At 49.6% G+C, this 27,286-nt stretch overlaps 12 protein-coding genes across 12 annotated transcripts; 9 read left to right on the forward strand and 3 right to left on the reverse strand.

The window, feature by feature from the left end:
* Positions 1 to 491: 491 nt before the first annotated feature.
* Positions 492 to 1,301, forward strand: KY384_002016 (uncharacterized protein; the record flags this gene model as incomplete). Its single annotated transcript, XM_044810542.1, has 2 exons — positions 492 to 1,127; positions 1,182 to 1,301. The coding sequence occupies 2 exons, from the start codon at positions 492 to 494 to the stop codon at positions 1,299 to 1,301; spliced, it is 756 nt and encodes a 251-aa protein (XP_044672516.1).
* A 556-nt stretch (positions 1,302 to 1,857) lies between these two features.
* KY384_002017 (uncharacterized protein) lies at positions 1,858 to 4,076 on the forward strand (the record flags this gene model as incomplete). The annotated part of the gene is made up of 4 exons (XM_044810543.1): positions 1,858 to 2,158; positions 2,212 to 3,128; positions 3,178 to 3,720; positions 3,771 to 4,076. 4 exons carry the CDS (start codon positions 1,858 to 1,860, stop codon positions 4,074 to 4,076), a joined length of 2,067 nt encoding a protein of 688 aa, XP_044672517.1.
* Positions 4,077 to 4,103: 27 nt separating this feature from the next.
* Positions 4,104 to 4,856, forward strand: KY384_002018 (uncharacterized protein; the record flags this gene model as incomplete). Its single annotated transcript, XM_044810544.1, has 1 exon — positions 4,104 to 4,856. The coding sequence occupies one exon, from the start codon at positions 4,104 to 4,106 to the stop codon at positions 4,854 to 4,856; it is 753 nt and encodes a 250-aa protein (XP_044672518.1).
* Positions 4,857 to 5,313: 457 nt separating this feature from the next.
* KY384_002019 (uncharacterized protein) lies at positions 5,314 to 7,471 on the reverse strand (the record flags this gene model as incomplete). Its single annotated transcript, XM_044810545.1, has 3 exons — positions 5,314 to 6,165; positions 6,297 to 6,846; positions 6,906 to 7,471. The coding sequence occupies 3 exons, from the start codon at positions 7,469 to 7,471 to the stop codon at positions 5,314 to 5,316; spliced, it is 1,968 nt and encodes a 655-aa protein (XP_044672519.1).
* Positions 7,472 to 8,477: 1,006 nt separating this feature from the next.
* KY384_002020 (uncharacterized protein) lies at positions 8,478 to 9,182 on the forward strand (the record flags this gene model as incomplete). Its single annotated transcript, XM_044810546.1, has 1 exon — positions 8,478 to 9,182. One exon carries the CDS (start codon positions 8,478 to 8,480, stop codon positions 9,180 to 9,182), a length of 705 nt encoding a protein of 234 aa, XP_044672520.1.
* A 601-nt stretch (positions 9,183 to 9,783) lies between these two features.
* KY384_002021 (uncharacterized protein) lies at positions 9,784 to 11,547 on the forward strand (the record flags this gene model as incomplete). Its single annotated transcript, XM_044810547.1, has 5 exons — positions 9,784 to 9,897; positions 10,024 to 10,832; positions 10,949 to 11,154; positions 11,308 to 11,426; positions 11,491 to 11,547. 5 exons carry the CDS (start codon positions 9,784 to 9,786, stop codon positions 11,545 to 11,547), a joined length of 1,305 nt encoding a protein of 434 aa, XP_044672521.1.
* A 2,056-nt stretch (positions 11,548 to 13,603) lies between these two features.
* Positions 13,604 to 14,630, forward strand: KY384_002022 (uncharacterized protein; the record flags this gene model as incomplete). The annotated part of the gene is made up of 2 exons (XM_044810548.1): positions 13,604 to 14,004; positions 14,057 to 14,630. 2 exons carry the CDS (start codon positions 13,604 to 13,606, stop codon positions 14,628 to 14,630), a joined length of 975 nt encoding a protein of 324 aa, XP_044672522.1.
* A 358-nt stretch (positions 14,631 to 14,988) lies between these two features.
* SAH1 (S-adenosyl-L-homocysteine hydrolase) lies at positions 14,989 to 16,719 on the forward strand (the record flags this gene model as incomplete). The annotated part of the gene is made up of 5 exons (XM_044810549.1): positions 14,989 to 15,051; positions 15,106 to 15,238; positions 15,293 to 15,353; positions 15,410 to 16,077; positions 16,136 to 16,719. The coding sequence occupies 5 exons, from the start codon at positions 14,989 to 14,991 to the stop codon at positions 16,717 to 16,719; spliced, it is 1,509 nt and encodes a 502-aa protein (XP_044672523.1).
* Positions 16,720 to 17,383: 664 nt separating this feature from the next.
* On the reverse strand, positions 17,384 to 17,968 carry KY384_002024 (uncharacterized protein; the record flags this gene model as incomplete). The annotated part of the gene is made up of 1 exon (XM_044810550.1): positions 17,384 to 17,968. The coding sequence occupies one exon, from the start codon at positions 17,966 to 17,968 to the stop codon at positions 17,384 to 17,386; it is 585 nt and encodes a 194-aa protein (XP_044672524.1).
* A 365-nt stretch (positions 17,969 to 18,333) lies between these two features.
* KY384_002025 (uncharacterized protein) lies at positions 18,334 to 19,574 on the forward strand (the record flags this gene model as incomplete). The annotated part of the gene is made up of 2 exons (XM_044810551.1): positions 18,334 to 18,868; positions 18,934 to 19,574. 2 exons carry the CDS (start codon positions 18,334 to 18,336, stop codon positions 19,572 to 19,574), a joined length of 1,176 nt encoding a protein of 391 aa, XP_044672525.1.
* Positions 19,575 to 23,619: 4,045 nt separating this feature from the next.
* Positions 23,620 to 24,760, forward strand: KY384_002026 (uncharacterized protein; the record flags this gene model as incomplete). The annotated part of the gene is made up of 3 exons (XM_044810552.1): positions 23,620 to 23,735; positions 23,793 to 24,105; positions 24,263 to 24,760. The coding sequence occupies 3 exons, from the start codon at positions 23,620 to 23,622 to the stop codon at positions 24,758 to 24,760; spliced, it is 927 nt and encodes a 308-aa protein (XP_044672526.1).
* Positions 24,761 to 25,023: 263 nt separating this feature from the next.
* On the reverse strand, positions 25,024 to 26,948 carry KY384_002027 (uncharacterized protein; the record flags this gene model as incomplete). The annotated part of the gene is made up of 2 exons (XM_044810553.1): positions 25,024 to 26,570; positions 26,621 to 26,948. 2 exons carry the CDS (start codon positions 26,946 to 26,948, stop codon positions 25,024 to 25,026), a joined length of 1,875 nt encoding a protein of 624 aa, XP_044672527.1.
* Positions 26,949 to 27,286: the final 338 nt, after the last annotated feature.

Raw genomic sequence — 27,286 nt, forward strand, 5'->3', positions numbered from 1 at the left:
CGCCCTCTCTCTCGTCGCCCACTTCCAATTCGACCCTGAGAATTTCACATCAGTGACGTTGCTCTTCCATCATTCCATTCCTGGACCCACAGCTTTTGCATGCTGCATCCTCGATTAGCCTTTGCGAAGGCTCGATTGTGCACAAGATGCCTCCACAGCCTCTCTCAACGTTCCTTCCCTGATGCCGAAGCACAGGTGCGACCAAAACGAGGCTCTTTCGTCAGGGAGCGGCTCCAAGTGGAATCACCCCCCGGGAAGAGTCCCTGCATCGAAGGGCAGTCACATTACGCACGTACAAACCACGTACACCTGGAACCAGACATCTCAAGCGACCTATCAACGACCACCTTTTCAAGGGAAGGCCGTACGGCCCTCTCACGTTCGCACGACGTGGGCAACACATAGGAGGACGGAATAGAGATGGTCAGATCACGGTACGGCATCGAGGCAATGGTGCTAAGAGACGAATACGGAGCATAGACTTCAATCGAATGGCGCCAGGTCAGCACCGAGTCGAACGGATTGAGTACGATCCTGGGAGAAGCGCTCACATAGCTCTTCTGAGCATCAAAGAAGGAAACAAAATCAACTACTCGTACATTGTTGCTTCTGACGGACTGAGAGCGGGGCAACAAATAGAGAGCTTCAGATCTGGAATTCCAGAGCGGCTTATCAAAGAGCTTGGTGATACGTCGGATGCCGGTCTACTGGCTACAAAGACTTGTCATCCGGGCAACTGTCTACCTCTGCACATGGTACCGCCTGGAACTGCAGTCTTCAACGTCGGAAAGGCAAAGCATGGACCAGCGAAGTTTTGTCGCAGCGCTGGTACATATGCGACGGTGATCGGCAAAAACGAAGGGGACGCGAAGTGGGCCGACTTTGTAGACGTAAAGCTCAAGAGTGGCGAGGTACTGCACATACAGAAAGACTGTTGTTGCACAATAGGAATTGCAAGCAATGTTGACTACAACCATCGACAATTGGGGAAGGCGGGGAGGAGCAGATGGTTAGGGATTCGGCCCACCGTCAGGGGAGTTGCCATGAATGCGAGTGATCATCCTCATGGTGGTGGACGAGGGAAGTCAAAGGGAAATCGAAACCCTGTCAGTCCGTGGGGAATATTGGTAGGTGCTGTCAATAATGACTAACGTTGATTGCGGCTGACATAAGCCACGCAGACCAAAGGCGGATACAAAACGAGGAAGAAGTCGAAAGTCAATCGATACGTCGTCAAAGCTCGGCCACGGTCTGAAAGTAAGAAAGCCAAAAAAGCAAAGAAACTGAAAAAGAATAAGTAGTAACCTCGGTTGAGCATTTGTACATAGCTTCATAGCTTGGGGAGGTGGACCGTAGCTCGAAGCAGCACTGCTGGGCGTAAGCACTGTTTTCTGTCTCTCGAGAACTGCAGCGAGGCGCGAAAACAAAGAACGCATCACAAGGCGCATTGTTGACTCACGGACTAGCCATTCATGTGCTGGAGCACATAGGGGGTAGCATTGGCTAATCACAAGGGAGCCAATACAGTGCGTTCGCGAAACCGACTCTCGCCTTTTTACTCCTCCCCCTTTATAGCGTATTCGTGTCCTCCTGTTGGATCCCGGTTTGAGGTATAGCTTGGACCCCCAAGAACTACTCCCTACAGGTGACGGTTATTTATCGCGAGCCCTAAGAACTAGCGGCATCAATTGAATAAGTAAGCAAGCAATTCGGTACGACCCTGGTGATCCTAATATGATTGTCCCACATCCTCCAGGCAGCCAAATTCGACGCCCGGATTTCTCTAAATTGGGAGAAGCCAGCGTTGGGGTGATATATGAGGGCTAGCATTCCTCAGGGCACCTTCTAACACCTGCCATGGCTACCCCCGTCGACGAAGGGTATTTCAATGACTTGTCGAGGCAGCCACAGCAAAATCAGAAGAACTCTCTGAGCCCCCAAGAAATATCGTCTGATACTTCCGTGAAAGACCAGTTGGAGCTTCCGAAGACTAAGAGGATAGCTTGTGTCATCTGCAGGAAGAGAAAGCTCAAATGCGACGGCAACAAGCCAAAATGCGCGACGTGCGCTCGACTTGGACACAGCTGTGCATATGATGAGGTCCGGAGGAAAAGTGGTCCTAAACGAGGATATGTCAAAGAGTTAGAAGCCAGACTTGGTATGGACGAGTGCTTGAGCCACGCTCAATTGCCTCAGGCTGACAGCAGGTAGCGCACGTTGAAACTCAATTGAAGGGCAAGGCAGCCAAAAATGGGAAAAAAGCCACGCCGGCAAAGCAGCCACAAGTCCCAGAGGAGAGTGTGATGGAGGAGGATACATTGCAGTTCAATGTATCCGTACCAGATGACAACAGCGTTCCGAGACCAGAAGCGCCATACAGTGCGATGGGTAGTGCCGAAAGTGCATTTTCACCATCAACGATCAATCCTTTGCCTGAGGCGATGACCAATGGCTCGGACTTCATGCCCGATATGAGCTTCGGTTTAGATGACAATTTCTCGTGGGAAATGATAGGGCTCGGCCTTGAGGAACCGTTACCAATGCAAGAAGCAATTGACGAGCTGTACGTCCAAAGTACCCTTCAAAGACGAAAACTGACCATCAGTAGCACCAATGTCTACTTCGAAAAGATTCACCCGTCGTTGCCAATGCTTCACAAGTACCGGTATTACTCTTCCTTAAGCCTCTCACCGCAGGCCCGGCCTCCAGTCTGCCTTCGATACGCCATGTGGGCAATGGCAGCAATGGTAACTGACAAATACATGCATCATGACGATATCTTTTACCGGCGAGCGCGTAAGTATCTCCAGCTGGATGAGATGAAAGGCGCTGGGGAATCAACCGTGTCACTTGCCCACGTACAGACTTGGACGCTCGTTGCTACGTATGAGTTTAAACTCATGTATTTCCCTCGCGCCTGGATGAGCTGTGGGCGCGCTGGCCGGATGGCACTTATGACCGGTATGAACAGGATAGACGGTATTGGAATGGATGTCAAGCAGTGTCTGCCGCCTCCGAAGGACTGGGTAGAGCGTGAAGAACGACGCAGAACCTTTTGGATGGCATATTGTATCGATCGTTACGCAAGCATCGGAACTGGCTGGCCAATGTCGATCGACGAACGAGACGTGAGTCTTCCCGCACGCAGGGTCTTGCTCTCTCTGACAAGGCATATAGATCATGACTGCTCTTCCCGCTAGTGAAGAGGCTTACGAGAACGGGACCCCGCAGACGACTCCTTTGATGGGACAAGCAATGTCTCAAGAGCAGATCTCTTCCCTTTCTACCTTTGCCGGCGTCGTATACGTAACTCATTTCTTTGGCCTCAACCTGACACACCTTCACAGACCAGAGCCTGATGACGACGAGTCAAATTTGCAAGGAAAATTCTGGAAGCGACATCGATACATGGATAACATACTGTCCAACACCTCGTTGGCGCTACCTTCTCATCTCAGACTACCAATGGGTGTAAGGAATCCGAACGTTGTATTCATCAACTTTTCTCGTACGTTCCGTCACTTTACTGTAAAACGACCTTCCACTGATGATCCTGCAGTCCATACTTCTATTATCTGTCTACACCAAGCAGCAATCTTCAAAGCGCAAAGGCACAACATTCACCATTCTGCTATTGAAAGTAGTCGAGGCCGTTGCTTACTATCGGCAGCAGAGATCGTCAACATCATGCGTATGACTAGCCACCTTGATATTACCGGAGTAAGCATGCCCGAACTCCCCAGATGAGTCTCGAAATTGAATATCTTTAGATGAATCCTTATATGGTTTTCTGCCTCTATGTCGCCGCTCGCGTGTTCGTGCAATTTCTGAAGCAATCTCCTTCGGATGAAGAGGTCAAGACTTCGCTCGAGTTTCTTTTAACGGCCATGACTGCGCTCAGAAAGAAGGTTCCACTTGCAGAGTCTTTCATGATTCAACTCCAGCTCGATATCGAGGGTAGTGGTCTTGATGTACTCCTCCACAATCCTGACTTCTCATCAATGGTCAAAGAAAAGGCAGTACGTTTAGGAACCCTTCTTGGCAACCCCTGCAATGATTTATTAACCGAGGGATAGGACTCACATCTGCGAGACTGCTCAATCATGAAGCATCAAAGCGAATGGCAAGAACATCAGAAAAAATGGACAACAGGAGACTCTATCCTTCCCGAGCCGTCAGCTATGCAAGCATCCCGCGAACCTCATGACTTCCGCGTTCCCGATACATGGCAAACAACACAGGCTCATGTACCAACCCCATCCAGCAACTCTGTCCCAGAGCAACCAACACCCACTCAGTATACACTTTCAAACCTCGATCTCAGCGCTGGCGTCGGCGCCTCCACAGACCCTTATTACCCTGGTGACAACCTCATGGGTCCCAGAGGCATCTCTGGCATTCTTCCCGGGGCTGCGCAATGGAAAGGCGCATGGAGCGCGAACGACAATGTCATGGCCAGCGTTGATGCTCCTGTCGGACTAAATCCAATACTCAATAACAACATCGGAAACGCTAATCCTTTCGATACCAATATGAGCGACCACACAAGCCCGTCGCGCAATAACAGTACAGGGCTGACCCCACAATCAACCCACTCCGCTTACGGATCCTCGAACACATCGTACTCGCCTCCACAGATGGGAGATGATGATGCTTTTACTTCGGCTGCTGGGACAACTTCGATACCGGCAACAATGGAGGAAACTCTAAAGGTCCCTCCCGGTTGGGAGACTGGGGGCTCTCCACGAGGGCCAGGGATGACTCCGGGTTTCTCAGGCTTCTCCGGAAATTTGGGAGATTGGGAAACCATGATGGGCGAGGTCAATTGGGAGGGCAGTGGTATGACGCCGAAGTAGATGGTGTGAATAAAGACAATGCGGTGAACAGAGAAGAATGAGCAAGATAGATGGTACAGTAATGACATAGGCATGATATCTTGACGGTTTCAAGTTTAGCAGACTTGTTTGAAACCTGGCGAGGGATTGGATGCTGGAACTCTACTTACACGGGGTATGACGGTTGATGATACTGGATGTAAGATAATGGGTGATACAGACTCCACTATACATTGAAGCAACAAACACATCGTATATACTAAGTTTTACCATGATAGGTCATATACCGACCATTCGTTTTTAGCAGAACAGGCAATACTAGAGTCTTAAATGCGAAGCTGAGCTCGCGAGTTGCTATTCGGACTTCAGACTAATTTGACATCTTACATCTTTCCCATTTGCAGCAGCTTTACTCACTCATCTACCATACCTTTACACTCCATGTTTCGTCCCCCAGTTCAATTGCACAGGCTGCTCCTTAAGGCAAGCTTCCTCCGGCATTGATTGCATTCGCCAACTGACTCGTCCCGGGCCTGTTTTCTGCATATCTCTCATAACTGTCCAAATACATCTCATCAGCGCTAGTCGTAGCCTTCACACTTTCATTTCCCTCAATCGCATGCACCCACCTGGCCCACCTACTTCCCGCCTCAGGCGCCGGCCAACCTCTATATGACTGCAAAACCCTCCTGAACCTGATTACCCACGGTGCGAATTGAACATCCACAAAGGAAAGGTGCGGCCCAAGGAAGAATGGCCCGGCAGGTTCTGCAGCATCAATCAATTTCGTCAACTCCTCCTGCAGTTCCCTGGCATGAGTCGTCTGCTTCTCAGTCTCCTGTGCCTGCAACAAACCATAAAATTGCGGGAGAATCTTGCGATTGATATGATCGCTCCACAGCCTGCAATGCGCGCGGGACTTGGGATCGCCTTGCGGAAGCAAAGGGAAGCCGAAGCTCAGGTCTTCGAGATACTCCATGAGCACAGAGGACTCATAGCAGCCCCAATCGCCATGCTTGAGAGCTGGGATTAGCCCGCGAGGGTTGATGGCGAGAAGAGCATCAGGCTTCTTATAGGGGTCAATCTCAATATATTGGTAGGCGAATCCTTTGACTTCGAGAGAGATCCAGACACGTTGGACGAAAGGACAGAAGCAGCTTCCGTAGAGCTTGAGCTCGTTGTCTTTTGCGTGCCTCTTAACGGTCTGAAGGGCAGCGCCGGTGGCTCGCTTGTGGTAAGTTTTCTGTTGGGAGGTGTCAGCTTGAGAAGCCATATTGACTGCTATTGGGTCATGAGAGATAATGATCGGGTACTGGTATTGCCTCAAGTTCTATGTTCAAAACTGGGAAGCGGTCGAAAGGCAATTACAAGAATGACGTTAACAACAATGACACATGTTGCTGCTTCAAGCAGCGAGAGCCGAAGCACCAAGCTTGTGACGCTAAAGCTGCAGAAACGTACCTGGCTTTTTCTCCGGTCTTTCTCTTCCTTGAGGAAATGTCGGACCACACTATTTTTCTTGATCTTGTCGCTGTCATCTAGAGAGTGTTTATGGCCTCCCGTGGAGACCAAGTCTTTTCCATTCGCCCCATTCCCATTAACGCGCTGTACTTGATAATATCTTTCCCCCCGGGCTCTTGCTCTGTTGGCCTTAGTAGAATTCTCATCATTCGGAGGTAGGACATTCGCGGAATGAGGTTGAGAACCCTCAACCGTTGGTGATTGCGCAAAATCATTCCTGGTTTCCTGATCGTCTTCAGCTGTCTTATTCGTTTCCGTACCCTTTGGCCCTGGGAAGTATTCAGTAATTTTGATCTTGACATCACACAAATCACGTTCCCGTGCAGTGCGCTTTCGCTTCTTCTTGCTAGGGTCATCCGACTTCGCGGTTCCTGGAGGCCGTCCCTTCAAGCGGCAATCCCAATAATGAGAGACAAATGGTTTCCGCTTGTATTTCTGTGTAGATCGGTGGGAATAGATGTTGTCCACATGCGGGAAGTATGTCTGAAACCTAAAAGCAAGGCAAGGTCATTAGCCACGGGCACCATATCGCAGTCCTCGCCGACATACTCATCTTCGGTCAGGGTAAGAATATTGTCTACATCGAATAGTCTCTGTCTCCATGCAGCTAGATCTGGTGGGTCCGGTACCATCTTCAGATTACTAAAATGCCCGTCGGTCGTCCCCCCTTCCGCCCTCGGCTTCGCCCGCAGATGGATTTCATTCTGTAGATTTCCGATTGCTTCATTGTGTGATTGTGGCTGACTTGGCGCCTGCGGACGTGGTGTCAAGATGCCAAATTGCCCACCACCGCTAACCACGTCATTCTGCAGTCTCGGTCGTTGAGATACCTCGAATTGATTGATGTGGGCATGCTGAGGCGCCGGGAGACCGTTGACCGGGACACTTGACTGGATCTCTTGGAAGCGTGGCTGTATCCTCGTGTCATATTGAATTGGTGGTGGATCAAATGGGTAGCCTAGATCTGTAGGGGTATGGAGTGTGGCATCGGGATCGAAGGGGTTGAAGTCCAAGTCAGGATCATGCGGAGAGGCCAAGGTAGGGGGAGCGGGGTGGGAAGAGAAGAGCTGGCCGGCATCATGGGGGAAGTGGTGAGAGTGGAGAGGGCCGTTCATAACTTTCCCATTTTTATAGCCCTCTTCTCAGCAGAAAGGCACTTCCGAGGGTTCAGCATCGCTCAAGCGGCGTGCAATGACTAACCAAGGTAGTTTTGAGGCTTGTGTGATTGGCTGCGTCCGGCAGTGGTCCGCGCAGAGTGGAAGTTGAACCTTCTGGTGCCCTACTACTGACGCTTTTTTCCAACGGATCATGAAACTATACCTTTTTGGGAAAGTCGTAGATACCAAACTCTTTGCATTTTGGACATTAAGGTAATCAAAAGGAAGACTTATGTAATTTGTAGTCTCAAGATAAATGATAGATCTGAAGTCCTAATTACGGACATATATATAACGGATGTGTTGCATACGCGCAGTTTTGGTTTTACGACGTATCGAATTATCGCTAGTTACAATATTCGAATTATTTCAGTCATCTCGAAGTTTTGTCTTTGCAATATCAATATGATGCAAGAGGCCTCCTAGGCACTCCGATCGTGCCCACCATCCCTTGAGAAGAGAAACGAAGTGGCACGCCTCATGACCCTGGAATCGGCTCGAGCAATGTCAGAGCATATTCTTGTCATGCAATCGCAACACGAGGTCTGACAGAGCGGTGACTGTGGTAATACCTACCGTTTTGGGCTCTGCTGAAGCTATTCACACCGCTGCGTGAGCTCAAAGGCCGAAGTATTGTGACATTCCTTTCTTCAATGGCGTGCTGTGTACCTCATCTTGCGTTGGCAATCGCGCCTCCTTATCTTAGCCCATCGCACACCATCTGCTTCGTCGGATGCGGCATTTCAAACCCTCCTGTCTACTAGGTCACACCTGATCTTGTCCCTGCATATGTCTCTGTTGTGTTCCTGCGTCCACATCTAGCACATCTCCGTTTTCACTTAGCCTAGCTTTCCCAGATTCTTCTTCTGATGAGATCGTGATCTGCTCTCTGCCTTCTAAAGGAGGACGAAGAAATCTCTTTGCCATCCTGTTGGTGATGACCCAGGAAAGGAAAACAATGCTCATGCCGGTACCGGCAAGTGTAACCCTCCCGGAGGACTACCAGGTCCCCGCAGACTACCAGGTGTCCAACGGCCACAATGGCGCCGACGGCACCTTCATTCAACCATGTACGACTCTGCTCACAACAATCCCGGACTTCAATACTTCTCTAGATGAACGCTATCTGGTTACATCGCCTTATACCACCCAAGACCACCTTCTGGACCTTGACACGCTCAATTGTTCCCAACGACTTCTGGCGGTCGCCCTTGCATCCCTTCAATGCACTCGGCCTGATTATGCGACAGCTCCTTACAACGTTTCCTTTAATTGGGATACAGTCATCAGCACCCTCAAGCATTCTACAGCTCACCAAGGACACCACTGGCAACGTGAGCACTTTTACATTGTAGTTTTCCGCTCACAGGTACCACCCAGCACATCCCGAACCGAATTGGGTAGACTGGATGAACGCAGTCATACAGAAGCTAATCAAAGTGGCGGTTTACTGAAGTATTGGTTTGGTGTACCCGATGGGAAGGGCAGGAACTTAGCAACGTGCATCTGGCGCTTTCAGTCAGACGCGAGACCTGGCAGCGTGGGAGCCGGACACAAAGCTGCTGCGAGAGCGACTCGGGACTTGTATACGGAATGGCATATCGAGCGGCTCAGATTGGTCGTTGAAGCGGGCGTGAATGGATGGAGTATTGAGGAATGGACTGACTGAAAATGTGGGCGGCTGACTCATGGCTTTTTGTGCTTCTCTTCCTGCAACATGATCTTGCTAGCGTTCAAGCGGGGGAAAAGTTACTCCTTATGATAGAAGGTGGTCGCTTGGTGCGTGCTTCGAGTGATTAGATGGCACAAAGGCGTCGATGTGGCTAGCTTAAAGACATGTGGAAAATGTGAGAAAAAGGGATGACATCGTGAGGTTGGCACAAGCTGCGGAGCAAATAGATTTAGAGAAGCATGTGAAGATTTTCATAAAGCTCATAGCTTTGCTGACCCACTACACCTGTTTGCCCGCTTTGGGAACTCCAGAAGGTGTGCATGGAATTCGTCGCGTCATGTGTTCCGTAGAACAACGCACTTTTGGGCCATGAAGGCTCATAAGTTGGCTTCATACAAAGGAATACTATTGGCGATCCCTCGAACTCTTTTCGACGAGGAAATCTCAACATGAAAATTCCAACTTCGAATCCGAACAGATATCACGGGTGCAAATGACGGGGTTCTGTCTTCGCTACTACACCTCATGAAGTGTCATTGCAGCTTGTCCTAGTCTCTATCATAAGGTCTAGAATGAAGATGCCGCCGTTGACGCAACGATGAATTATCTAATCCGCTTCGTGCAAGTGCATGAATCATTTCGTCAGCCGGAGATCGAAGCTCTAGCGGCCTTGAATGACATCGATCTCAAGTGGGTTTTCTACAGCAAAGATGTGAGTTTCGTTGAACCCTTCAGCGACATGAAGCGGATCTGTCTCTTTGTTTGGTCTACCGAAAAACAATTTATCATTCTGATGAAGCAAGTTGCCTAGTCTCCTTTCTCAATTGTATATTTAAAGGATGAAAAGTCTGCAAAAGAGCTCATCTTTCGCTCCATCTCCTGTAAATCGATTCACGAAATCTGGGGCCACGGGAACACCTACCCATCTCTATATGCCTCCACCGAATCACTCTCACGACACTTGTGGCCCATCTATGGCCAATCCTCATTCCGCTTCCGCTTTGACGACTACCAAGGTTCGCGTTCCTGGTCCTCCGGTCGAGAGATCATACAAACATTCTCCTACCTCAATCTCCAGGGTCCAGTCTCCATGTCATCCCCTGAACAAACATTCACAGTCTTTGAACAATTCGAAAAGGACGCTTCTGAGCCGAACAGGCTCTTTATAGGTCGGTTCGTTGGTGGCAGCTCGAGGACAGAGATACTGGCTAAGTATACGCTCAAGAAGCGGGAGTATATAAACACTACATCTATGGATTCAGAGCTTGCTTTCCTGACCGCTAATATAACTTGTGCCGCCCCTGATAAGTTGTTCTATGATCCGTTCGTGGGCACCGGTAGTCTTCCAATCGCTTGTGCGCACTTTGGAGGGTTGACTCTCGGTTCTGATATCGACGGGAGAATGGTCAGGGGTACAGCGGACAAGAATATTGGAACGAATTTCCAGCAGTATGCTTTGACCGGGCGGTGGATGGGAGGGATCATTTCGGACTTGACTAATACGCCCTTAAGGACCAGAGCTAGGTGGCTGGACGGTATCGTATGTGACCCACCTTACGGAGTTCGGGAGGGATTGAAAGTACTGGGGAGCAAGAAGGAGGGTAAGGGCAGGGAAGTTCAATACATCAACAGAGAAGCAGCACATCTGTCAGTCATTCCTAGCCCTTATCCCCTTGGCTACACTGCTATTCACCTGACACTTCTTTGGAATCTCTATATCTCGATCTGTGTTCGTCATTGGTCTGTTGTTAAGTTCTTCTCAGTCAGGACGACCACATTCCGCCCAAACGCGCGTATAGCCTCACGGCGATCCTGGACGATATCCTCCACTTCGCTGCCCTGACGCTTCTCGATAATGGTAGGATTAGTGTCTGGATGCCTACATCGAACGATGAACAAGGCAACCTAGACGTACCGAGCCATCAGGCTTTGGAGCTGGTAGCGGAGTGCGAGCAGGTGTTCAATAAATGTCAGTTCACTCCCCTAATCACCCCTCTACACTGGATGGGAGATAGATTCGCAAAAGGTGAAAGTTCTTCAAGTAGAGATTTCAAGCACGGGCTGGGGAATTGAACGAACAGGAGGTTAGAAAGACATGAATTGAATGACTAACAGGGCCTAGGGTCGAGAAAGTTATTGACTTATCGGCGGATCCCGGGACTAGATGCTGGAGAAAATCGACAAAGTGTGAGAAAGGCTGCAGGCGGGCATGCAAATGACCTGAACGTATTCAGGAAAAGAGTGAGTTGGCTTTTTACTGCGCTTTTGGAACCTCGATGCAAAGAAGATATGCTAATATAAGAAGTATTTTGAGGGCTTCAAAAGCGTCAATGAAGAAGCTGCGCAGGGAAGAGAGTTGTAGAAAGCAAAAGGAGTGTGACAAGTAGTCTGCAAAGTAAGAGAAATCAAAGAATCAAGAGCTCCACAGATTTGTGTCGTCTGGAGTGGACGTTTCGTATTGAATATTGCTCGTTGTTTCAAGAGCATCTTGTTGCTAATCATCTCCCCAAAGAAGCCCCAAATCCCCACTGTTGATCACATGTAGACATTACATCTTGCCCCTCCCTGTCACTTCCAATCTTCCAGGAATGACCCACCGTGCCTAGGCACTTAATCTGAGTCTACGGGAGCTTGAGTACTCCTTTCCCGCTGCATCGAGTTTTACCCCCTGATGCTTCATGGTGGATGAATGCTGCGCAAATAATGCTGGCCTGTCGGCTCGTATGAGTCCGCCGCCTTTGTTGCCGGTCGTGCTTCAGATAGATTTCATTTCCTTCTCAAACACCTTTAATCAGAATGGTCTCGAAACGCCGAAGACCCAAGTGTCTGAGGTCTCTCGTTAAGACTAGATCACTCGTTGTTTGTGCTGCTATTCGTCCGCTTTCGGGAGAAGGAATTGCGATGCTCCCGCATGGCATGGCGGGCATTGCTCAAGGCAGAGGACGATAGGATCTTGTGCTCTGAGAGACTCCGGTGAGAAAGACGGCGCCATGGTGTGTGGGTACTAGAGGTCGAAGAATGAGATGTCTGGGAGGAGGCATCGAAGGCCTGGAGAACGGCGTCAGAGTAAATCATGGTGATAGGAATGGGTCGTCTTTGGCAGCTTTGAGAAAGAGCTGGTAATTACTAGAAGCTAGAAAGGTGTCTTTCATATGATGGTTGGTATGGAGGATGCAGGATGTTCGTGGACCAAGAGTATGAGGGGGACAAGGCTGCAACTTATAGAGCACTCTTTCGGGGTTTGCAAGTCCGATCGAGAACTACCAACGGGCATCTAGGCCCGATCGGCGGATGCGGACTGATCCTCTTATCGGCCATTACAGGCTAAGAGTCAGGCCTAAACCGTGGCTTCGGCGGAATAGCAAATCCCGCCTGGCACTATTGCGGCTCTCGTAGACGCTTATTGACGCTAATGGACAAAGCCACAAGCGATGATACACTTCACACCAGAGAAACAAGGACACGGCGATACCGTGTCATATCTAAGCCTCATAGAAGCTTTGGATGAGCCGTCGCTTAGTGAGTGAGTCTCCGTCGACGGAAAGAAATTGGAAGAGGTTACCAAGGGGTACCTCAGGCTTGTGGGATGGCAAAGTCAGAAGGAGGCATATTCGGCGCCGCTGTTGAACAATAGGGTATTATTACAATAATAACTGTCAAAGATGAGAGGGTTGACTCGCAGGACCAGTCGTGGACACCTTGAAATCTTTGGCAGGAAATAACTCTTTTTCGATAAGTCTTCATTGGGAGATCTTGGTGCAAAATTGATTGAAAATTACAATTCAAATATATCTATGCGCAATTTTCCTCTGATAAGAAGACTATTTGAAGAATGAATCCCAAATTGCAGATTGAAGGTGTCGGCGAGCTTGCAAAATACCTTAATTGCACAACCTCGTCTTGGCACAAAATTTTGCAGCTCAAAATGGTAAAGAAATTGAACCCAATAGCGACTGTCGCAGACGAACTGCTTTCTAATTCATTTCAAAGATGATTGACATATGGAGCTCATCACAAAAGTTCATTGTTGGCTATATACAGCCGAACTCAAGGATTTCAGCGTGTGCAATTATTTTAGTACCAGCCAAGAAGCCCTGATAGCGCTAGACCGGAAAAGATTGGCGTACATCGCACACATGGGAATTCTGGGCGCAAAAGGTCAACACAAACTCTCACACAGCATGACGACGCTCGCAGATACGCTGTATGCTGAAACATATCTACCATGGCTGTGAGTCTACGCTAATCATGGGATAGCAAAGCCGGAGATGTGCCGCTCAAGGCGGTCCAGGTTGAAGCGCTGGTGAGTTGTCCAAGCTTGCTGTCACTACAAAGCTTAGAGATCCTAGGTGGTCATGAAGATTATAAAACATTGTTCTCAGTCTTACCCAACACCCGCGACCGGATTCCTAGTTGGCATGGATAAGAATGCCAATCTTGAAGTCACAAACGCCTTTCCATTTCCAATCGTCGAAGCCCCCACCGCGGACGGTTATCATGATACACCCGCAAATTTAGCATCCTCCGCTCCACGAGCCAAGGCAAATATCAGCTACCAGGCAGAGATGATAAGAAAATTAAGGGAAGTCAACGTGGACGCTAATAATACCGGATGGTACACGAGCACGAACCTTGGTCACTTCATTCACTCTACCTTCATCGAGAATCAAGTACATTACCAGAAAGATATCAATGAGAGGACTGTGGCTCTAGTACATGATGTGAGCAAAAGTTCCCAGGGTGGGCTCAGTCTCCGCGCCTTTAGACTGTCACCTGCCTTCATGACCGCATTTAAAGAGAATAAATTCACTGCCGAGAGGTGCGCCCAGCAACAGATTTTCTTTCAGGTAGCATCTGTTTACGTGTGATAGTCTGCAAAAATCAAATCTTCGATATCAGGACATACTTCTTGAGTTGCCGCTTCAGATACACAACTCTCATCTTTTGACGTCTTTGCTCCATTCCCTTCCCGGCGCCACGCCCTCTCCAGATAGCCAGCAGACACAGACGCCGACTTTACAATCGCTCTCACAAACTGAGGATCCTCTATCACCAAATTTTTACTCACTCAACCTTTCAGTCGACCCTTTTCTCACCCAGACTACCGACTTGCTGCTGGACAGCATTGAAACGCACCACACCGAACTCAACAATTATCAGTACTATCAAAGACAGCTCGCGCGAGAACAGCAAAAAATATCGCAGTGGCAGCAGAAACGCAAGTCAGAGAATGCATCAAGGGCTATGGCAAAGCAGAGTCCACTGCCCGAGGATGAGTGGCAAAGGCTGTTCAAGCTTCCACAGGAGCCGGGCAGGTTAGAGACCATGTTGAACAGCAGGCAAGTGGAGCAATATGCGCGACAGATAGATGGTTTCACAGCTGGGGTAACCGGCAAGATGTTTGCTGTGAGGGGAAATCTGCTGCCGGGTGTGGAGGACTCATAGATCCAAGAAGCGATTTAACTGACTTGACTTGATTCCTTGGTGCTACTCACCATAGTAGCAGCAGACTGCACTACTATACAATCCTGTAAGATTTCCAGAGCATTCGTAGGCGCAGCGGTGCAAGCCCCAACCCCGGGCTAGTGGAACTGTTCTCTTAGACTTAGTGCGTCTATGATCTCGCTTCGGTTTCATTGGCGCGTCATTGTACGACGTAAACTGTCCTTCAAAACCCGGAGTAAAAACACGGCGTTCATATTTACTCCATATACAGTCGAACAGCTCAAGAGATTATCGACAGCAGACTATCGATCATAACAAGCTACACAAAATATCGTCAATACCCTATCCTGCCGCAGCCATGACTACCAACGGAGCTACGAATGGAGCAGCACCAGCTTCGAAGTTCAAGGTCGCTGACCTGGTATAGAAGCAGACCCTGTCCCTGTTCAACGCAGCTTGACTGACGACTCTGTAGGGGCTAGCAGCCTTTGGTCGTCGGGAGATTGATCTCGCAGAGAATGAGATGCCGGGTCTTATGGCTACGAGGGAAAAGTATGCCAAAGATCAGCCATTGGCAGGTGCTAGAGTCGCAGGATGTCTGCACATGAGTGAGCAATCTTCTGGACACCTCGTAGACAAGAATCCGTTGACATTCACTCTAGCAATTCAGACCGCAGTCCTAATCGAAACCCTCACATCCCTTGGAGCTGAAGTTACCTGGACGTAAGCTATCCTCTTAATTCCTGTATCCATACCTACCTGCTGAATCTTGTTAATAGGTCCTGTAACATTTTCTCTACTCAAGATCATGCTGCTGCTGCTGTTGCCGCTTCAGGAGTTCCTGTTTTTGCGTGGAAAGGTGAGACTGATGAAGAATACGAATGGTGCTTAGAGCAACAGCTCGTGGCATTCAAGGACGGCAAATCACTCAACCTGATTCTCGATGATGGTGGTGATCTCACAGCGCTAGTACACAACAAGCACCCGGAGATGTTGGAAGACTGCTATGGTGTATCAGAAGAGACCACCACAGGCGTGCACCATCTCTACCGCATGTTGAACAATAAGAAATTGCTGGTCCCAGCGGTCAACGTCAATGATTCAGTTACAAAGTCGAAATTTGACAATCTCTACGGCTGCAGAGAGAGCTTGATAGACGGAATCAAGAGAGCAACAGATGTCATGATTGCAGGCAAGGTCGCTGTGGTAGCTGGATTTGGCGACGTTGGCAAGGGATGCGCTCAGGCATTACACGGCATGGGCGCCCGCGTGCTAGTCACAGAGGTCGACCCCATCAATGCGCTGCAGGCAGCCATGGCTGGGTACCAAGTTTTGACTATGGAAGATGCTGCACCAATAAGTCAAATATTCGTTACTACGACAGGCTGCAGGGACATTCTCGTGGGAGAACATTTTGAAGCCATGCCAAACGACGCTATTGTGTGCAGTAAGCTCCCCTCCAGATCCACTATATTGTCTGGGTGACAGTAATTGACGTGGAATAGACATTGGGCATTTCGACATTGAGATCGACGTTGCCTGGTTGAAAGCCAACGCGAAATCAGTCCAGAACATCAAGCCCCAGGTGGATCGGTTCACAATGAAGAATGGAAGAACCATTATATTACTCGCTGAAGGCCGTTTGGTCAATCTTGGCTGTGCTACTGGCCACTCTTCCTTTGTTATGTCATGCTCCTTCACCAACCAGGTCCTAGCTCAGATCATGTTGTACAAAGCAGAGGATGCGGCATTTGGCAAACGGTACATCGAGTTCGGCAAGACCGGCAAGAAAGACATCAGCGTTTACGTCCTGCCGAAGATTCTCGACGAACAAGTCGCCGTACTACATCTGGGACACGTGAACGCAAAACTCTCCAAGATGACACCAAAACAAGCAGAGTACATGAGCTTGCCTGTTGAGGGACCTTACAAGAGTGACATGTATGTTAATAGCCTATCTCCATGTAGCTCATACTCATTAGCCTCACAGGTACCGATACTAGAGAATGCCAGACGAGTTCATCCTAGCGAGCTTCGTCTTGGCCTAGGAGATATTCAACACGACTATATGATAAATGATCATAAATAAAAGATTATGTCCTCAACGGACTGGATACCATTAGATTTTGGGGTTGCCGAAAAGAGAGTCTTTTCACCTAAGGAGCTGTAAAAAGGCGATGTATTTATTCGGTCTCACACAGCTTATTTACAAAGTGTTGGTAGCAAATCAGAAAGCTGTTCAGCAATGAAAGTGTTGTCTTCGCACTTGCACAAAGCTCTGCTTTTCCATGACTCCAAGCATATCTCAAAGCTGTTGGTTGAACCAGTCAGCCTTCATTTTAAACGTTTTGCCGTATCACATGCTCGACGATTTTGCGCTTCGTCAGGTTGCTCAAACGTGGAGCTTTCAAATCGACATACAACAGAGTCGTCCGAATTGCAGAATTCTTTGTTTCAATCATCATAATGAGAAGCGGCCTCGAGGCCTAGCACAGAAAACGGACAAAATTCTCACTTACATAACCACGCCTACGGCGTCAGCGACCAACATGTCACAAGTCACTAGCAATTCGGCTGTCGGCGATGGCTTCACAACAAAATGAATCGCTAAATAGACAGTCCCAAAATCATGACCGGAGCTCCTAGTCGTTCCTCGCCCGAAATTGCACCCACCTGTTTCTTGCTAGATGTTCTTACGCTCCAATGCATCATGGGTTTGGGAGAGGGTTTCTCTTTTCCAAGCTGTAGTCCTCTCATTTCGGAAATCTCAATCCAGCCGGAACGATCAACCCTTTCTTCCCCGTCCATGCATCAATCATCTTGTCAACATCTATTATGATCTCCCTATTCACCGCCTCCTTGCCCTCTCTCTGTTCTTCGCTCTTCTTCTGCTTCTTCTTCTTCTCCTCCTCTTCCAATTTCAATCTCTTGAACCTAGCCCCCAAACTCTCCATCTCCGAGCCATCCTTCTCTCCCTCTTCATAAGGAAACCCGCCCGCTTGCATTTGCTCTTCCAGTTCGGTCTCGTACCATGGCTCCTCTAGGGGTTGCTTGGGGCACTGGCTCATCGGCTGCTCGGGGATGGATGACCAGGCATTAGTGGAGGTGACTAGAGAGTTGAAGTGATCGAAGGAGGTATAGTAGTCGTCCACAGCGGCAAGAAACTCGGGTGTGACATTCTGTTCCTTGGGTTCGAGAGGTTCTTGAGGAGCAGCGGCAGTTCTTGATCCCGTAGTCTCGTTGATGACTTTTGGGGGCTCTTGCTCTTTACTTCCTTCATTCTCCTTGGCTCCTTTTGCTTTCTTCGACTTAGATTTATGCTTTGATTTTGGAGCCATGATGAGTGTATGTGCAGCAATATAACGAGCGCATAGCTAGAACATAAATCGTACTAAGCGGAAGATGCTCAAGCTGTCTTGATTGCAGCAGGTAGGAGGTGGAAGATCAATGTCACGATGGGCCGCCCGAGGGTCGGTCACTCTGAACACGGCCGCAGAATCCTTAGGCGGGCCTACAAGGGGCGCTCCTGGGCGTGCCTCCTTATAATTGCCCCTAAAAGCTTAGATACTTTGACTCACCGACGCTCGGCCAGATCAATAATATGATCAATCTTGCTCGAAGCGTCCAATCCCGCTAAAGCTCCTCAAATCATTCACTCCACTCACTGCGCTTATATTCACTCCATAGCTGTCGCCACCTCACCATGACTTCGTCACGAGATATGTCTCCCGCCTCTTCTCAGCTCTCCTCTCATGGCTCTAGTGAATTTGCAGAAGATGTGAAGACTGAGGACGCAGACTCTGGAATGGACGTTCCTCCAGAACCGCACCTGCTACCACCTTCCAAACGTCGTCGTGTCGGCGTCTCTTCGCCTCGATCGACTCCAATCCCACCCATTGACAATCGGTATGAAGAAGATCAAATCTCTTCCGACACGGACGGCAGTATTCCTACCTCGCCCTCCGGAGACCAATTCAACATGATGCCGGATGAAGACCCCCGGAGCCATCTACAAGTCCGAGTTTGTAGATGGGATGGCTGTGAAGCTGGAGACTTGAACAACATGGACAACCTTGTTGAACATCTTCACCTTGATCACATTGGAAGTAAAGAGACAAACTATGCCTGCGAGTGGATGGATTGCACGAGGAAAGGGACACCGCATGCCAGTGGATACGCACTCAAGGCACACATGAGAAGTCATACAAAGGAAAAGCCATTCTATTGTGCCCTGCCGGGTATGCTAGGCTGCGACTCGGTTAGATGTAGAGGCAACAAGCTAATCTGTATGTCCGAATGGCAGAGTGTGACCGTTCCTTCACCCGCTCTGACGCTCTTGCGAAACACATGCGAACAGTCCACGAAACTGAAGCCTTGAGACCCTCAGACCCTGTCCCTCGAAATTACAACTCTGCACATTTCAAGCCACAGCGGTTGAAACTCATCCTCAATGCGAAGCCTCCAACAGATACAAAAGATGGCAATGGCGAGACCCTTGTTGATGATGATGCCACCCTCTCGCATCCCTCAGATACTGAGAATGGCACCGCACTCCCCTATGATTACCCTTTAGATGTCACCTTCACAGACGCCGAGCTCGCCATACGACCTGACCAGCTTTTTAGGTTACTAAGGCGGCAGCTGGCGTGGAGCGAAGAAGACAACAAGCTATTGGCTGAAGAGGTACAGGAGCTGGAGAAGAAGCGCAGGGATGAGTGGATGGCGAAGGAGTTGGTGCTTGCAAATGTGATGGAGGCGGAGCTGGCGGTAGCTCATGGTAAGGGCGAGGATGAAAGTAAGATTATGAGGATCGTGACTGAGGATTTGCCAGGTGAGCCGTTGCCGTTGCAAGGCAAGGAAATTCCGTGGTATCGAAAGACTGTCGATGACGGTGAGGATGGGATGGAAGGTATGGTGGCAGACGTGGAGGGGCTGAGCCGGTAGTCCAAGGCACTGAAATACTGGTGCATGCTACTTCGATGTCGGCGGGAGCAAGGGAAAGCTGTCACGGTCTTGATTCTTCAATGATGTTGAGTAATATGTCATGCTACAACTGGATAGTCAGAGCTCTCACACTGTTCAGGTTTTCAAGTATTGTTTGCATTTCTCACAAGAGACCGTCCTACAACCCCTTCTTCCTCCTCATCTTCTCCCTCTTCGCCTCCTTCTCTTCCCTATTCCGAAACGGCCAACCACTCACTTTCCCCTTTTCCCCCTCCCCTCCCCCAAAAATCAGACACCACACGCCCCAAGTCGCCAAACCCCCTTCAAAGCCACCCCCATACCGTAAGCCGCCCCTCCCCCTCCATCTCCAGTAAGCTGCACATAACAGTACACCATCCCTACGACCTCATACACCATTGTCACAAAAACAGCCGGCATGGCATAAGGACTTGGTGCCCCTGTATGCTCATTTTCGCTCTCCGAGACGAGAGTTGAGAGGGGGAGAATGCCAGAGAGAAGGAAGGAGAGCGTGGCGAGGGTGATATTTGTGAATGCGAGAGTGCGGGATAGGTAGGTCTCTAGGTCTGTGGGGTCGCGAAGGGCTGTGCTTAGCAGGGAGAGAAGGAGGCGGGGGGAAAGGAGGAGGGGAGTAGCTTCGAGGGTGAGGTAGAGGGATGTGCTTAGGAAGTAGGATTCTAGAGCGTCCATTGTTGTGTGAACGAAGATTTAGAGGGTTGGGGAGTAGGGATGAGGTCGATGAGGTTATGCAGCCTATGATGTCGCCGACCGTAGTATCGGTTTTAGTGTTAGGGCTCGAAAGAAAAAGGGCGCACAACGATGATGCCGACGGGAATTGAAAAATGCTCAGTATAGCCGTTGGAGAATGTCAACCATCACACAAATTCATGACGACATATTTTGGGCATAGATCAATTTATCGTGCTACACGTATCCAGAATGGCAACCGGCTGCAAACAGTAAGAAGGTAAGTTTGCTGATTCGCGCGACTTGAGCGAGAACAGATGACTCCAATAAAATGACAAGTAGTGAATTTAACGAGACTATGCTTTCATCCTGAAGTCACTCTCGGACAAGATGCTGGCCGTCACGTGAAAATTACAGACCTTTCTTTTCAATCATTATGAAAGTGCAAATTGGCTTGCTAATCCTCCACAAAACGCGGGATTCCCGTGGGTTCGTCTGGTTAGCATTGATGGCCAATAGCGATGTTCCCACTCGTAGCCTGAATAACACTCTAGGTCTCTGAACAGCCCACTGAATTCATGCTGCACTTGTTTGTTTGTCTGGTTTGGACTCCGGCGAGAATTGTGCGAGGGGATTGCGGTGGGAGAAGGTGATCGTGCTGACGGCCGTTGAAGCAATTGCTCGACCTGACGTAGACGCCGAGTTGGTCGTGGCGTCGCTGGCTTTTTGGGAGGATGAAGAATGAGGCGTAGCACGGGTTTTGGAGGACGAAGATAAGAGCTTGGCCTTTTCAGACCTCGTAGATGCAACTTTTGTCGCTTCATCGCTTTTGGGATGTTGAGACGGAGGGTCTCGTGCCGTCGACAAGGCTTCGCCTCATGAACGATGACCATTGGTCGTGCTTCAATTGCCTAGTCGCTCTGCCGATATTTTCTGAAGTGCTTCTCGCATTGGCTGTTGCTTGGTTTCTTGTAAGCTATGATTGCCAGCATTTGCGTCGTTGACAGTAGTTTCGGGTATTTGCTTGAAATAGTGAGTGCGGCCATATTGATCACTAGAAATTAGAAATGCAGGGTATGTTGATGGGTGTCTGCACTTGTAGTATGTAATGAATTGAATGGAGAGACAGTGCAGGTCTCATTTTCTTTCAAATAGTGAAAGTACACTTTTGACAACGGCCATGAAGAGTACATTTTTGACTTACAAACCCAATAGAGAAACATAGGTGACCGTATTCTGATAACGATGAGGAACCAAACTATTGAAGTCCATGTTCGAGAGCATCTTCGTTGATTGACTTAAGCTAGGAACCTAAGTCCTTGAACAGTATGTAATTACGTCCAACTTTGGGTGTTGCCTCTTCACAGCCCTCATTGGCATAAGGAGGACACAATAAGGTATAACTGTCCTGCTGCTCTTCGAAGCCGCTTTTGGAATTGTAAGCGGACAATGCAAAGAATCCTTCCGGCAAAACCTTTACTGCTTTACTGCATAGCCGTCAGCACGGCGTACAAGGAGCATGTTGGAAAACGCCGTTATCAACGGAGATTTGCTCACCTCATCTCGACAAATAGACTTCGAAGCCACGCAGAAGGTATTAATGATTGCCATCGGAGCGTGATACAATTCGAGGTGCCGATAGAAGAGTCCTTCGCGTTTCCAGGTACATTATACGTACTTAGATATGTATCGATATGATCACCATTCAATAGACGCGGACTCTGAAGAGAGACCAAGCCAAGCCACTCGTAAGCGTCAACAGCCCAGGATTCGAAATCGTGATTGCTTTTAAGAGACTCCGATTCTTGAAGCGGTGGGGTCAACAGTAAACCGCTCTTTCTCTCAAGCGGAGCGACCTTTCGGTTGACTGGCTGATGCTTGCTTATGGGACCAGGTTCTGAGAATACCAGAAATCATGTTATCATCCAAAACTACTTTTTTGACTTTCGCAGGAAGAGGCAAACCTACGATTTGGAGGGTCACTCAAGTCACAGTATAGCCAGGCCACTGGATGATTCAAGACCTCTTTGCAGGCCCACAAAATTCGATCGAAGCCTTTCTTACCGTGCAGCATGGACGGCTGCCTGAGATCGAAATCAAGCCCTAGTGGATGCTTAGCTCCTATCAGAGACATTTGGAAGGGAAAATCATACTATATCTGGTTTTGACGTGCTTTCGGCCTCCATCTCGAATAGCGTGGCCCAGAAGTCCCGTACGCTCATATAGCTCTTTCGGGATCTCGAGGCGAAGTTGGCCTTGAGAATGTCAACCTGCAATTCTGCAGCTCAGTCATTGACAGAGGGAACCACACCATCATTTAGTGAGTACAAATTGTCGATACCACTCCGTCCCTCAGATAGCATCAAGACATTTCCTAACATCACTTGTCAGGCTACCAATACAAGTCGGTACAAGTCTGTCAAGTTCTTGGGAAAAAGCAGACTTCCGCTCATCCACTCTAAAACCAAAAGCGTCGATAAATTCAGACGGGAACGGCATCTTTTGAGCAAGAAGGCATGAAAAAAATTCAAGAAGAGTAGCAAGTAATACAGAGGAGGCATTCTACAAGACATGAAGCCATATGTCTGAAGTTTTCAAACAGTCAATTTCAGCAAGTGGGCCTACAGGTGCACAATGAAGTCTTTATCCCCCCCCCCATGTAGATGTTCGGAACATACCCATTCTGATATATCGATTGAAAAAATCCTTTTCCAGTACGTCGGAGAGAGACATGATCACCCTGTCATGCTGTATCTCCGAGAGTTTTGCGGCTACATCTTGCCAGATGACACTGTACAGATCTTCCGGTAGCAAGAGCTCAACCTAATTTGCTATTTCAGCTATATGAAGATTGCATCTCATATCCTACAGTACTGTATGTGTGAATGGCTGACTCAGAATGGTGCTGAATGGCTGCTTCTTCGAGGGCGGCTCCTTGGGGTCGATCCAAACCGGCAGTTTTCCACTCAAAACCTCCAATTTCGAAGACGGACTCTCCGTTTTCGAAGCCAGATACATGACTGAAATAGGCTGTATTATGCCCCTCTCGCATAGTAAGACCAACTAATTGAGCGACAAGATGAAGCGTGTAAGGTAGTGACACAAGGTGATGTATGATAGGAAAAACGGATTTCCCCTTCCGGTTTAGGGATATCTGTAAACAGCCATCACAAAATGTTCACCTTTGGCACAATTTGTCAATGGACAGTCTTCCGCAATAACGCTGCTTTGTCAGTAGTTTCGAAATTGAGGTGATCTAGGTTCCTAGCTCTGAGCCTCTCGCTCGCCACATGCCGACCATGAATGTCTGATTCTACATTTCTCTCGAGGCATATGGACAATGGCACCGCTTCCGCTCCGCAAACCCGTAGCCAAAGACCGCTTTCCAACGCTCTTCTCTACACTCAAGACTCAGGTCTACCATGATCCCGCATCTCGTGGCCCGGGCTCACACACGTTCGTCCGCCCAACAGCTTGAAAGCACAATCGGACAAAGACTGACGACCAATGCAGCATCCGCACCATAGCTTGGAACCCTACAGGTCAACTCATAGCCACAGGCTCTGCCGACCGTACCCTTCGGGTCTGGAACCCCGATAAACCGCAAGTAAAAAATAGCACTGAGCTACGAGGTCACACTGGGGGCATTGAGCGAGTCGCATGGAATCCAGTGAAAGAAGCCGAACTCGCGAGTGTGAGCAGCGACGGCACATGCAGATTTTGGGACGTACGAAATAAGATCTGTACGGCCATCGTGCAGCTGGGCGAAGCAGGCCTTACAGTCTGCTATTCCGCCGACGGGGAGTCTGTGATGGTTGGACGGAGGGTATGTCAACCTCTCCACTTAAGCTGTACATTTTGTTCTACACGATCATTATTTGTCAAGGCCAAGCATAAACTGACCAAGTTGTCGCCCTTAGGATGAAGCACTCCTTCCCATCCATCTCATTCCTGCTCCCGTTGCACAACCCGCAATACCCCAGCCCATACAGACAAACCAAATCCTCTTTTCATACTCCGCACCGCCTTCCCACCTCCTCCTAACCCGTGGTGACGGCTCCGTCTCTATCCTCTCGTATCCCTCTCTCAACCCTCTGCATTCATTGTCCGCACACACTTCCTCCTGCCTCTCCCTCGCCCTCTCACCCACGGGACGGTATCTTGCGATTGGCGGCTCCGACGCCCTCGTCTCATTATATGATACGTCAGACTGGGTCTGTAAGAGGACGATCACAAGTCCCGTGGGTGCTGTCAAGAGCGTGGGATTCAGTTTTGATGGGAGCTATGTGATTGCGGGATGCGATGAGAATGCGAATCTCGAGGTTACGCATGTGGAGACGGGAGATGTTGTGGGAACGATACCACTGGGGACAGGCGTGGGGGGAGGGCAAATTGCATGGCATCCAGGGCGGTACTGGATTGCTTTTGCTGGAGACGGTGGCGGGCTCAGAATCCTGGGTGCAGCAGGCGGGCAACTGTAGGGCAAGGGAGATGAACGCAAACCGTGCAGATGACAGAAGGGGCGAAGGGGAGAAGCGGTAGCTGCAAAGAATACGATTGAGAGTTTTAGGGAAACATTATACATTCGTCATATCGTTGTTAAGTAATAACCGAAATCATCATCTATGGAAATTGCTGGCGTTGCCCGAGTGTTCATAACGCATGTCATGTGCCGTTCACATTACTGGTGTGAGTAGACGCCGGGGCCTGAATAGGGGAATTGGTGGAAATGAAAAAGAACAAATTATCGTGGAATCGACGTTGGAGCTAGATTAGGTGTTGCGGTATGGTACGGATTGTCATCGTTGTAGATTTGCGGTCCATCTGGGTAGCCAGCATTCGGATGAGCGGCCAGATCTGGAGCGTTGCTGCGATATTCTCCGTGTAAGCCCTGATGCGGGACGCTGGGGCCATTTGGTCTTCCTTGATAGATTTGAGGTACATGGTCTGAAGGGACTGAATGGATAGACCCGCTCACTGGAGTCGAAGGCGTCGAATCGTGTTCGTGCTGCTTCAGTAGCCTCCGCTCGCGACGCCGTTGCATCTTCTGTTTGAATTCGGCTGCTTCCTCTCTTTGCTCTTTCATCTCTTTCCATTCGCTGTAGGCACCCTTCACCCCTAGTGCTGCCACTCCCACCGCCGCAGCTCGCCTCATCCGAGCCTTGTTTCGTTTCTTTTTCGCCTTTTCAGGACTGATCTCGCCCTCCGCCACATCTTCGTCCAATTTATTTTGCATGTGCATCGTACCGTAAACATGGTGAGCTGCATGAATCGTCGCTACAGATGCAAGACCTGCCGTTATAAGTCGTTTTCTTCCCATTTTCTTCTTCTCGCGTTCCTCTTCCGATGAGGAGATGTCGTCGTCCGAACTGCTGCTGGTAAGGCCGGGGTGCCCAGTGCCGGCACCTTCGCCACCTACCGTTCTCGATACTGGGAGGTGCTGGGCGTCGGTTCCTATATCACGGCTGGAGCCGCGACTAGTAGTGTCCCTTTTATCTTCGTTACCTCCTAATCCAATTTTTGCCATACCTTGCCTCATGTATTCACTCACGCTTTTGGACCGCCTACTCCCCTTCTTATATCTGCTATCATCACTGGAGCTGCTATAATCCCTCCTTCCTCTTGATCCGCCCCGATTCTGGAAAGCCTTGGCCGCGGCTGCTGCGAGTGCACCAGCGCCCGCGAGGCTGCCAAGGCCTCCACCTCCCCTGCTTTCGCTTCTGTCTCGTCCGCGAGAGCGCGAGCGTGATCTTTCTTCTTTGCGGGAACCATTCAAGAGCCGGTTGCCGGCGAGCCCGCCAATGACGGACTGAATAGTATTTCCACCGTCTCCTTTCTTATCGCCTGCACCCAATAGTCCGTTGACGCCAGCCGCACCGGCTGCAGCAGTCAGGACGCGTCGACCCTTGGGTCCCTTCCAGTCACCCGGTTCTTTTCGCATACGCCAGGCTTCAGTACCGCCAGCAATTGCAGCAGCCTTGGCAGCCTTGATCAGCATTTCTCGAGGGTCCTGGTTTTTCTTGTGCCGTCCTCGGGATCTAGACCTTGAGGAAGATGAGGATGAAGAGTCTGAATGACGTCGTGAGCGACGTTTACGCCGGGATTTCTCGCCTCTGTCTTCCGACTTGCTTCTACCAGTCAAGGCTGTGGCAGCGGAAGCAAGCGCAGCACCACCAGCTCCCCCGATACCCAAAGCGCCCAAGGCTTGTTCAGCTCCTGATTTGCGGCGGCGGTCTCGCCGTGGGCTAGGAGAGCTCGAGCTCGAGGAGTCATAACGGCGACGCTTTTCACCTAGAGAAGCCTCTTAGATGAGACCCGATCAGTCACGCATGCCGACTTACGTTTGCTACCACGATGCTTTCTGTCGTCATAGTCGTCATAGTAGTCATCATCATGTCGACCGCTTCGCTTAGAGTCTCGCGCTGACTTCGCTCGTCTAGGTGGGTAGTCTCGTCGAGAGCCATAAGGTGGAAAGTCTCTACGCACTTCTTCAACTGAGCTGTCACTACTATCTCCGCGTGGAATGACAGCCTTATCTCGTGAGGAGCCTGATCCCTTCGGCGCACGGCGAGCTGCTATGATCTCCTCTTCTTCATATCTCGGCGGGTCTCGATCTTGATGTTTGCGGCGACGACGATCGTCATACCGACCATCTTCGTAGTAAGACATGATAAAAGAACTTCGCGATGAGAGCAAGGTTCTAAGCCTCGATATGAGGACTCTGGGTTTATGCGACGTTGACTTGGCAGGCGGCTCGTTGGGTATCGACGGAGTTTTCTTCAAGTCGGTGCGGGATTTTCGTCGTCTGTCAAACAAGGCGACAAGGTATCGGCTAGCGGCAGACAAGGTCGTAAAAAGCACAGCCTTTCTGATTGAGGTTTGAAGTGGCTATCTAAGGGATGTGGGGCGGCGGCTTTCAAGGTCTTAATACTCTTGGCTTCTTGGTACTCAGGTTGGCAATTCAGGGTGTGGCTGAGTGAAGGCGAACGTCATGCGACAGATTGGGC

This window comes from Bacidia gigantensis (genome assembly GCF_019456465.1).
Source record: "Bacidia gigantensis strain McMullin 20006 chromosome Unknown contig_134, whole genome shotgun sequence".
Lineage (NCBI taxonomy): Eukaryota > Fungi > Ascomycota > Lecanoromycetes > Lecanorales > Ramalinaceae > Bacidia > Bacidia gigantensis.